This window comes from Anabrus simplex, chromosome 1 (assembly GCF_040414725.1).
Source record: "Anabrus simplex isolate iqAnaSimp1 chromosome 1, ASM4041472v1, whole genome shotgun sequence".
NCBI classification, from domain to species: Eukaryota; Metazoa; Arthropoda; class Insecta; order Orthoptera; family Tettigoniidae; genus Anabrus; species Anabrus simplex.
In genome coordinates, this window is record NC_090265.1 from 1,549,046,093 (window position 1) to 1,549,058,641 (window position 12,549).

The following is a 12,549-nucleotide window of genomic DNA, read 5'->3' on the forward strand; positions in this document are numbered from 1 at the left end:
TAATCCTTTATTTGTTACTAGCTCCATGGCCTCTTCCAATTCCACACATCTCATCTTCAATTAAGTCCAACCATTGTCACCTTGGTCTCCCTCTACTTCTCTTATCCATCAAGGGCAAGTCCATTATTCTTCTGGGTAACCTCTCCTCCTCCATTTGCCTAACATGACCCCACCACTGAAGCCAGTTTATGCGTACCATTTCATCCATTACGTTCATTTCTAACTTAAAAGGGAAGTAACAGGTAAGACAGGTCGAAACCCATCTTGAAATCTTGTTGACACAATCCCTGTACTATAAGAGGACAACATGTGGAAAGTCAGTCTCCAGCTGAAACTGCAAGTCGCTGAAAACATATGGTGAATCTCTCATACACATCAATGAGAAGTAGCGCGAGTACCATACATGTACATGTTGGAGTGGACTGCCCTGACAGGCCAGGTATGCAAGGCCATTGATAAGCAGAGCCACATTGCTAGTTAGCTGTGGGGTGTTTCCCTGCTTCCAGCAATAACATAGTGGATTTGATGGTTGTTTTAAAGAAAGGAAGACAGTGAAAATGAGTTCCTCGGAGGATGACTTTTTAAACCCTATTATAATTATAATGAGTTATTTCTGTGAAAAAGGTTTTTAGCTTGCGGGAGAAATTATCGAAAGGAAAGGAAACAGGACATCTGATTGATCTGATAGAAAATAATTGTAGAGAAGTGCAACGTACACATCTCTTGATGTACACAGTGGAGACAGTGAAAGCGACTCAAGTGATTCCGTTTGTCAAAACCTTTAGCCGATTGCAAGCGAAGTTCCGGGTCCAAGTTGGAAACTAGAAAAGACTCCCTGGAATCTAGTGATGCTACGAGTCCGTCACCACACAAATCGTCCAGTTCTGGTTACTGTATGTTCCTAGTCCTGTAAAACGTGTGTGAGAAAATATCAGTGTGCAGTATAAGAGGAAGGTTGTAAAATTCTGGCTTAACGTGGTAAAAAGCAATTATCACTTTCACACATCTGCAAATACTTCAGTTTAGTGGAGTCAGAGCAATATCTTTACTTGTAGAAGAAGCAGTTGGATAATATGGGGTATGCCAGCAAGTCCAACTGAACATTAAAAAAAAAATATGTATGAAACTTTATTCCTGTTTCCAAGAGACAAGAAAGGGAAGGCAAAATGTAAGTGATGATTTAAGGCTGTAGGTTTTGGAAATTGCACGTGAACTATCTATCGAAGAAAGTAATTTCTCTGCCCCTCATGCCTGGATCAGCCATTTCAGGAAACAACACAAAATTGGGAGTAGGAAAGTTACAAAATTTGTACCCCATTTGCATATTCATGACAAAAAGAAAAAGAATTTGGTTGCAAAAGAATTTCTGGAGATGGCTCAAGAGCGATTTCTCCATTACAACACTGATCAAAGCGGGTTTGAGCGCAAAATGCTATAGAAAAGGAGTATCATTTGTAGGTGAAAAACACATGCACACGATAGTCCAATTGGTTAGTTTGCTCACATATTCATATACCATAATGCCAACAATTAGTATGGATGGTTATTAGTTCCCTAATTTTTTTTATACAGTGCATGAGCCGAGAGCCTCCGTGGCTCAGGCGGCAGTGCGCCAGCCTCTCACCGCTGGGTTCCGTGGTTCAAATGCCGGTCACTCCATGTGAGATTTGTGATGGACAAAGCGAGGCAGTACAGGTGTTTTTCCGGGTACTCTGGTTTTCCCTGTCATCTTTCATTCCAGCAACACTCTCCAGTATCATTTCATTTCATTAATCATTCATTAACCATTGCCCCAGAGAAGTGAGATAGGCTTCGGCAGCCGGCACAATTCCCATCCTCGCCGCTAGAACGGGGCTTCATTCATTCCATTCCTGACCCAGTCAAATGACTGGAAACAGGCTATGGATTTTCATTTTCATTGCATGAGCCGACCGTAACCTTCGGTCCTCTGATTAAAAAAAGGTCTAAAGCAGGTAACGTTGTTACTACCACAAAATCAGGAAAAATGGGGTAAACAGAAACAAAAATAAGGTTTAAAGAAGCCTTTTTCCCCATTCTCTGTAGATAACTGTGCTCTGCTTTTTGATCTGTGGACCACTACCGTGATACAACTTGCCTCGAAGACATCCCTCAATGTAAAAAAATAAAACTGCTTCAGATTCCTATAGGTTAAGTGTGATGTAAAAAAAAAAAACTCCAAGCTGTCTTGGGTGTCCATCATGCTTGCGTACTAGGATTCTAGGTACAATTTTGGAACCTTGCAAGTTAAATCTTGAGGTTGATCCTCCGAACGCTATCCTCTTACAGTACACCAAATGTGTAAAATAAAAAAGTTAAAGATAGGTTTTGATCCATCTTACCTGTTACTTAGCTTGTTAGCCTTCATCTCCTAATTTTGTGTACCCCCCTGCTATTGTTTCCACATGTTTGTATCCACAACCATTTTGGCTATATTAGTAAATGAGGTTACAATTTTGTGTTCCAGAGGTGGACTAACTACATTTCTTCTGAGCTGAGGAGCTGCAACCCATGCCTTATCCACCCAGCCAATGAGTTACTGTGTTTGCTCACTATTGAAATTGTGGGTATTTCGAGTGGATCAGTCAGCAGAAAGACTACTTCACAAAATTTATCTTGGCAGATTATTGCTGAATATTCATAAAACCATCGAAAAGGGCAAGCTAAACAATACAACTACGACAAGCATATCAAGACGAGTTATCCGACCTATTTCTAACGAATGCTGTGGAGCAACATGGGTCCTCTAGTATTATGTAAAACCATCTTATGATAGGTGAAATGTCAGCAGAAAAAAGGAGGTAGTGATGGACAATTTATTTTATACCAAGACGAGAAAAATTATATTTCTTGGAATCTGTTAGTACCTTTGAGTTTCATTATTCCAGATAAAAATCTCCGAAGTCTATCGTGCAAGTGTGCACTGAACCCATCTACCCTAGCGCTGCTGGGACAAAGAATTTTGCATTTACATTTTCTTATTATCAATAAAGTTCAAAAAATTGCAAAGAGCTGTAAAGGTAAGTACAGCTGTTTTGATGATCCACTCACTCTACAGCAGTCCAGCTCTCTACAGTGAGCTGTGTTTCTAAACAGATGTGAAAGAGTGAAATTGAAGTTTCTGAGTTGATGCATGTGCTTTAACCCATAGAGAGCCAGATAACGATATATCGTTTGGTATATACGCATAAAGTGCCAACCACGATATATCGTTGTTTGGATAGCGCGCAATTCTATACGTGTTAGTACAACTTGGGCCGTCAGATTGCAACATCTTATGTGTCGAGTCCATAGATAATTGGCATTAGATTTTAACTACGCCGCTAGATAGTGCGTAAATTCATTCGCTATCATGCATTGAATTTCTAAAGTCCGTGTTCATCTACGACGTATGATCTCCATGCCATGTGAGTAAAATGGCAACTAGCAAGAGAAGTTATTTTGTTAACGATGACGAACTGGCTGTATATCTTAATACTTTTTTGGTGAAGAAGAGGATGATGAAGACTCTGATGAGGAATTCATTCCTCCAACAAGTGAGGAAGGGTAAAGTGAAAGTGTTATTGGGACTGATAACGGCGACTGATAAACACTCAACCACGTGCTCATTGTCCGAATGTAAACACTGAAAGTGGTAATGATTGTCTGAGTGACAGTACTGATGATGATGTCGGCTGTAACAATATCCAACAGCAACAATTTCCTGTTTTCCGTGGAATTCAATTAGGTCAAGATGCAAAATACCAACCCTAACCTGATTATTATGATACTCCTAGCCCGAGACACGCCCTTTCGTCAGACGCAAACCTATAGCGTATTTTTATTTTATTTTTCACGGCTCAATTATTGAATCTCATAACTACAGAGACAAGCAGATGTGAGAAATCATGTCTTGTCATCATATGCCAGAGCACAGCAGTGGCGCCCGGTTACATTGACTGAAATGAAGGCTTTCATTGCTGTTTTGTTGGAAATGGGTATAACTACAAGGCCGAGCATATTTTCTTATTGGGTCAAAAACTCCTGTTATATTCGGTGGTCTGGAAATATGTTCTCAAGGTAAGGTAAGGGTGTGTTCTGCCCGAAGGCAGGTCCGAACCTCCACAGAGGTGTACCTGAGCCGGAGTTTACGTACGGTAGGGTGGCCAGTTCCTTTCCGCTCCTTCATCCCCTTACCCCCCTACCAACAGCGCATGGCAACCCATCCACTTCTCGACCACGCCCAATGTTGCTTAACTTCGGAGATCTCATGGGATCCGGTATTTCAACACGGCTACGGCCGTTGGCATGTTCTCAAGAAACAGATTCTAATTGATCTTCAGATTCTTTCATCTTGTGTACAATGAAAATGTATCACCATCTGGTCACCGTGACTACAACCCATGTGCCAGGTTCGATCCCATTGTTGAACATGCCAATTGTATATTACGATACCATTGTACATAACTCAAACTATTGAAGATAAAAATGTAAAACTTTACATGTTTATTCATCTAAAATAGGACATTTCAAAGAAGTCATCAATATTTACCGTTGAGTAGAATTTTCTGTTTTTTGCTGTTGTTTCTGATTTTTAATTTTGGTGTTTTGAAATTGTTTGGAAAATATTTTTTTCAAAATACCCAAGAGCATTTCAGTGCTGTAATTTAGTTCAGCAGTAAGAATGTCTTCTTGTTAACATTTAATAAAAATTTCAAGTCATAGTTATAATATTTGTGAACTATATAGTCCAGAGAGTGAGAACCTGCAAAATTCTCTAAATCTGTCTGGCACTCTTGGCATACTGTGAGCAACCGGGCCCGGCACTAAGTGGGTTAAGCCACCTTGTCCTGATGAGACAGATTGTGTGTGGGCCTACCTAGAGATTCACAGCATATTACGGCGACAGACTACCTAGCTAGGGTAAGGTAGGATCGTACCACACATTAGTTGTAATAGTTAATACTCAAAGAGTTTAGCACCACACACAAGCTGCTACAAGAAAAAGAACAATCAACTGTAATAAAAGTACTTATTTTATTTTAGGATTTTGCTACATTAGTTTTGGGGACTAATTCATTGATAGCACGTGTAGATGATGTTCAATACACATGGAAAAATATTTCAGTTGCCCAGCATTAACACAGAGCCAAGCGGAAAGTACAAGAATTCTGTATTTTGTCGTGTATATATGGGTTTGCCTCCAATGGTGGTAGGGAATGTGAATTTTTGAAGAGTTCTTGGAACATAGGTGAAGGTTTCACGAGTTCTGTGGCATTCTCTGTGAATATAAAAGTGTTATTCATCGTGAGGAATACTTTCCCACATCTGTCGTCGCTCTACCTGCACATGTAAGCGACTGAAACTGTAAAACGTCAGCTACAGTATATCAGCTAACCTTAATACCAGCTAACCTTTGCTCAATCAGTTTAGGTTAGGATTTTCAGCTAAAAATCAGAAGTAAATCCTAGTATATTTCTGTGAAAACATGACTGTCGGACTACAAAACATCGCTGAGTTAATCTATAAGTATATTGTTTAAATTATAATAATAATTTGCTTTACTAGAGAAATGAATTTCATTTTATGGGTCCGTATTGAACTTTGATTAAACCAAATTAAAATAATAAGCGAGTTAAATCCACCGTTTCAATACAAATTAAATAGTGTTTATTAAATAAACATTTAATGGGACTAGTTTCAACCTATTTAATTAAAGGTCATCTTCAGCCATATCGTGTATAGAACAACATATTTGAAACACAGTGGTTTTAAAAATGGTCTCACCGGGCGAGTTGGCCGTGCGCGTAGAGGCTGTGAGCTTGCATCCGGGAGATAGTAGGTTCGAATCCCACTATCGGCAGCCCTGAAAATGGTTTTTCGTGGTTTCCCATTTTCACACCAGGCAAATGCTGGGGCTGTTCCTTAATTAAGGCCACGGCCGCTTCCTTCCAACTCCTAGGCCTTTCCTATCCCATCGTCGCCATAAGACCTATCTGTGTCGGTGCGACGTAAAGCCCCTAGCAAAAAAAAAAAAAAGTCTCAAATTTCCTTAAAACACTTTCGTTTTAAGTTGTGTTTTAAGGAAATTCTAAAAACAATTTTTTCATAGTGACAAACTTCTATGATTTAAGATCATCTTTATAACCACTGTGTTTCAAATATGCTGTCTACAAGCAACATGGCTGAAGATGACCTTTAAATAGGTCGAAACTAGTTTATTTAATAAACACTAATTGTACATTGGAGAAGGTTATGCGTGAATGGAACAAGAAATGCCAACCAACTATCAAGACCGGCAGAAGTATTAAACTCAACTGCCTTGCTTTTGTGGATGATTTAGCATTACTTGCAAATACAACAGAAGAGGCTAAATTTCAAATTGAACAACTAGAAATTATAGCAAAAAAAAAAAAAAAAAAAAAATTATAAAAAAATGGGGTTATAAATTTCATTTGAAAAAACAGAAATGATGCAAACTTTTAAAGTTGATTTACCAGTTATTCAATTGAGCAGTAATAGAGAGATTAAAATAGTTCAGAAATTCAAATATCTTGGGGAAATAATAACATGGAACACAAATGAAAAAGAAGCAATAGAACACAAAACAACTAAATTTAAACAAGCACAAAGACTTACCTGGCCAACCTATTAAAAAAAATCTCTTTTGATAAACGCTAAGCTAAAACACTATAATTCCATAGTTAAACCAGAGGCAACGTATGCTAGTGAAACTTTATTCAAATTAAATGTAAAATCTACAACAGACAAATTACAGAAAACTGATAGAAGAATTCTTAGAACAATTATTAATAAAAAACACCAAGTTGATGGACAGTGGAGATTGTTGCTTAACAACAATGTCTATCGTGAATGTGAATCAATAATATCTACAATGCGTAAAAGAAGAATTTCCTTTTTCTGTCACATATCAAGATTACCAGACACCAGGATATTGAAACAACTATTTGATTACTTTTTGAAAAATAAAATCAATAATAATTAGTTCAAAGAAGTTCAGAATGATTTGGAAGAATTCGGTATAACTCAGCAACAAATCAAAGACAGAAAAGAGAAGAGGATTTTGAGGAACAAAAGCATAAGTCTCAAACTAAAAACAGTTGAACGGAAACAATATACTATATCGGACACACAAAGAGCTTCCAGGTCGGAGAGGATGAGAAAGTTCTGGGAGAAGAAAAAGAAGAAATTAACTCAAATGTACTGATTTAAGTGCTCCTTTTTTTGCTAGTTGCTTTACGACTTAAGCGACTACAGCTATTGAGCTCAGTTTTAAGTGCTCCAATGTGGATGTAAAGTATGTAAATAATAAACACTAATTTGTATTGAAAAGGTGGATTTAATTCACTTATCGTTTTAATTTGGTTTAATTTGCTTTACGTTACATCAACACAGATAGGTCCTACGGCAACGACGGGATAGGAAAGGGCTAGGAGTCAGGAGGAAGCTGGTGTGGCCTTTATTAAGGTACAGCTCCAGCATTTGCCTGGTGTGAAAATGGCAAATTACGGAAAACCGTCTTAAGGGCTGCCAATAGTGAGGTTTGAACGCGTCTCTCAAATGCTGAGCGACTCTAACCGCATGGCTGTAGAAAATCTGCTGTTTCATCCGTTATGATGGTAGTGTGAATACCAATTTGGAAATGATAATGTGGTGGACTGCAATTACTTAATTTTTTTGCAGCTGGGGTAACGAACGTGTACACCACACATACCACTGAATATTTCAAAATTAAGAAGGATGCATAATAAGACTGTAGGGCTCTGAACTTAGATTTAATAATAATAATAATAATAATAATAATAATAATAATAATAATAATAATAATAATAATAATAATCTGATAGGAGAGAAAACACAGGTTGTGAGATACTAGTGGGCGATCCTGATTGGCGAATCAATTTTGTAAGTAATGGACTTCCTTGGCAAGGAATTATTAATTAAAGTTAAGTTCAGAGAAGGTATTTAAACTCCTCAGTTTTTTCAAATATCAAATTAGGTACAAGCATATTATCCCCATGTGGCACTTATACAAGATACATATCTCCCCTAGTGCACTGTCATTATATGCACTTCAAAAGGAGGCTTGCAGTGGTGTCTCAACAGTGCACTAGCTGCCAGCCTCTTGGATGGGTCTAAACAATCCAACTGATTAACCCTATGCCACACTGGGGCAAAATGCAGGCAATTTTACAACTGAAAAGGCCTATAAAGCTTGTACATGAAATGTACTAGTACTTGTGAAAGAAAAAAAGAAAAAACATATTTAAAAAAACTTAAATTGTATTTTATATTAGTGACAAGTTGTTTCTATGTGTATAAAGATTAAATCTGAAATTTCTTTATTGACATTTTCTAGGGTTAAAACAATTTCCACAGCAAAACTTGTCTTACATAGTTTTATATACAGTATATGTTAGAAAACCAATGAAAGCCACAATGCACATGAACGAAGTTGAATAATGAACACACTACTCACCTCTTGCTTGATCTCCATTTCTATTCCAGAAGAAGCAGAAGACACCAGTCCTGCAGACTGCAGAGGGGAAGGATTTGTAGGTGTGGTGTTCTGCAACTGGACAGGGAGGCTAACACTACGTGAATAGTGATTAGACAAAATCCCAGGCCCACCATTGACAAAAGGAACCACTGAACCATTGTGAGGATGGCGTGTGGGACCATTAGACACCATCACTAGGGGATTTGGAACATTTACTACGTTGTTATTCTGTCCGCTGCTTATGGGTGCGTTGGTCGGTTTTTGGTCTGGAGGCCTGTCAATCTTGTCAATAACATGGATGAGGCGATTGTCTTCAGGTGCATTGGTAAGAGCTGAAAACAGCAACACTTGCACTGAAGTAAAAATTCCACTTGATAAAACTGAACATGCAGCAATACTTTTTGGTTCTATTGTACATCAACATAAAACTGCTCATGTTAAATATCTTAGTAAAGTGTGTTCAATACTCAATAATACCTATAAGCAAACTTGACCTATTACTTTGTGAAAACTACAAGTACAATGATTGAACATTTGTAGATCCAGCTGTTGGATCACTGATTCAGTTACTGCCACACAATGGATAAACCAAACAGGAATGTGAGGAATTAAGACTAAAAATAAAAATCTTCCAAGTCGAAGTCTGATGCTACAATCTACTACAATCTACCCTTACATTTCCTACATCCTTGAATACGTATCTTATAGTACATTAAGTAAAAATGCATACCTTCTATAAGGATATACCAAAAATTATAATTTGCATAATTGAATCAGTCGGTGGAGAAAGGAACCAAGTAAGTTTTTTCTAAGTTCTCAGAAGAAACAGAAAACTGATTTGTGTATGAAATACTGCACTGGACAAATTTTTAAAAATAATTTCATATACAGCCTATTGTGATTACTACACACTTAAGAGAACCGATATATTTAATGACGGATTAGAGAAATAATTATTTAAAAATAATAACATAGTTCTTTCTCTTGTTGCTATTGGAATTTAACATATTTCAAGTAACTTACTAGTGAAAAGCATGTATTTTTACCACAAACTTATTACCGTATTTCACGGCATAATCGTTGCACTTTTTATACAAAAAATTTCGAAAAAAATTGTAACGTGCGACCATTATACGATGAATATTTAATACCAGTATTTGTATTACTAAAAAAATGTATTCATAACTAAATTGTATTTGATACAAATTTAAGATGCACGTAATACTCGCGTTTATACATCAAAATAATTAAAATAGTCTAAAACAAAATTCATAATTTTTCGCAACAATTCGGCGAACGTTTTTCCAACCTGAAAATAAAAATGAACGTATTAAGTTAATTTGTCATTAATTTGAGTATTAAAGTTAAAATATTACACTTGCAAAAAATTATCGCTTTGTTGTGAAATGCGGACTTACCGGTACGCAATTTATTCCAAATCTTCGGTGTCGCTATCGCAGGTTTCGCTATCTGATGCGCCGTCCTCGCCTCTGTTAATACCAGTATCAGATTCTTCGTCTCCCTGCCACACTGCGTCATCTTCGGAACCGTCTAGTGCATTCGAAATCCCAGTCCTTTTGAAGCTCTTGGAGACTAGTTCAGGTGGTATAAGATCCCAACTCTTCTTCACCCACGAGCATAACAAGTCCAAGGGTGGACGCCTGATATTTCCGGCGGGCGTCAATTGCTGATCGCCGCTCATCATCCACTCGTTGTAAAATCGACGTAAGTGGTCTTTAAAGGGTTTATTAACACATACGTCTAGTGGCTGCAAAGCAGATGTTAGGCCACCAGGAATGACTATCTGACGTGTCTTATTTGTAGTGAGAATTTGCTTCACTTCGTTCACGAGGTGACCTCGGAAACTATCTAAAACAAGCAGAGCTGGTTGTTTTAGTAGTGCACCAGGTCTTCTATTCCACACAGTTTTAACCCAGTCCAGCATGAGTTCTACGTCCATCCAACCCTTTGGTTGCACTCGTACATGAATTCCACGGGGAAACTGTATATTCTTAGGCATCGTTTTCCTCTTGAAAATGATGTAAGGCGGCAACTTTCTCCCGTCAGCTGTAATGGCTAGCATTGCCGTGCATTGCAACTTCTCACTACCGCTGGTTTTCATTAATACACTCCGTGATCCTTTTAGCGCAATAGTGCTGTTGCGAGGCATATCAAAAAAGATTGGAGTCTGATCGGCATTACCGATTTGAGAAAGCAAGTACGAAGTTTCCTTGCGCAAACGTATGACAAATCGGTGAAAATTTACAATCGTGTCCGTGTAATCAGCAGGCAACTTTTGGCTTAGTGTTGTTCTCCTTCGCACTGACAGATTGTGTCGTCGCATGAACCCCTTAATCCACCCACGAGTCGCCTTAAACTGAGTTACCGGTATGTTGTGTTTGCACGCTACCTCCTGTCCCTTAACTTGTAACATTTCATACGATACACTGCAGCCATTGTTACGTATTTCACTGATGTACCTAAACACTTCTTCGTCAATTATAGGAAACTTCCCTGTTTTAGGACCTCTAAACGCGCGTCTAGAAGGGTTTGTGCTTTTTAGCTTGTTTTTTACTTTCCGCCAGTCACGCACCAACTTTTCACTCACAGAAAATTTTCTTTCTGCAGCTCTGTTCCCGTGCTGTTCAGCAAAGGCAATTACGCTTAGCTTGAAGCCCACAGAATAATTTCTATATTTACCCATAATCGCTTATAAATGCTTCACACGTTAATGTTTTGTGATATAAATGACTTTCCGTAATTGTTCACTATTAAAACAAATTATTTCTGCAAACACCCAAAACACAAATTAAAAACTTAAATTCTCACGCACACATGTCTACAGTAATCACGTAAATCTGAAACAAATAAATGCATCTGTGATCTGTCCATTCCAGAGCAGCCAATACTGTTAGGCAGCAAGGAAGCATGCAACAATTTATCAGTTTAGCTCGTTGGTTGCGACCACCTCCGTCTCGATCCTCCTATACTGCCTGCTCTATGCGAGCCTTTTTGCGACTACACTGCAACAACATTTCTCCGCTAGATGGCAGACATAGATGCACAATGTTCTAAACTTATTCTAATGACGACAACCTGCAAAACACTATGTAGTATGGTCATTTGTTCACTGAAGCTCGTAAATTACATTAGTAATATTAAATATCGGCAATATTACCAGTATGAAGTCGCAGTTGGCCTCTTCATGCACAATTTAAAGATTTGCCCGGACGAAGGCTTGGCGTGGTACCGTACTTTTTGTGTTCTTGCCAAATAACAAATATCAAATAACAGAGGTCTTACGAACTTGGTTAGGATAATATCACTAACAGTTTGCTGATGTTCTTTGACTTCACACTGTAACAAAACACATTCTGAAAGTTTTTTTTTTCTTTTCTTTTTTTTTTTTTTTTGCTATTTGTTTTACGTCGCACCGACACAGAACGGTCTTTGGTAGTTGTTGAGAGTAAAAGATGACCTTTACCGTACCGGTAGGTATGTATTCGGTCTTACCCTCTTTGAACGATCTGCGATTCATTCTTTGAACCTTGATCACTGGGTATAGTGAATCAATGTACTGTAATAGTTCAGTCTCTGATATAGGTGTATCAACCCCCCGCACCAGACCAACTCTGTGGATATTTGAGGAAGGTACAAATGCCTTCAAGCGTTTCTCTTCAAGAATCGGGTTGGAAAGAAAATTATTGGCATCCTTTCGAGTGCTAAAAGTAATTTGAATTCGATTTCGGCCCTCGACCGTTTCTATCTTTAATGTCATTCTGGAAGTCCAAGCATTCATTTTTGCACCTCTCATTTGTCGTAAATGCCAAAGATATGGCCATCCATCGACAAATTGCAGAGCTAGGGAACCTCGCTGCGGGAAATGTGCATTAACTCATAACACCCAGGAGTGTACACAGACATTGGTGAAATGCATCCATTGTGACGGAAATCATCCGGCAGGGGATGAAAGGTGTACCGAACATCAGAGACAGAAGGAAATTAAACGGATCATGAGTGTTGAGAATAAG

At 38.2% G+C, this 12,549-nt stretch overlaps 1 protein-coding gene across 5 annotated transcripts in view; it reads right to left on the reverse strand.

The window, feature by feature from the left end:
* Positions 1–12,549, reverse strand: part of Gapvd1 (GTPase activating protein and VPS9 domains 1) — a 674,762-nt gene that overhangs the window by 260,159 nt on the left and 402,054 nt on the right. For all 5 annotated transcript variants that reach the window (XM_067138086.2, XM_067138089.2, XM_067138085.2 and 2 more), the window contains one exon: positions 8,498–8,850. In XM_067138086.2, the coding sequence (XP_066994187.2) occupies positions 8,498–8,850 (353 nt within the window). The remainder of the gene's footprint in view (positions 1–8,497; positions 8,851–12,549) is intronic.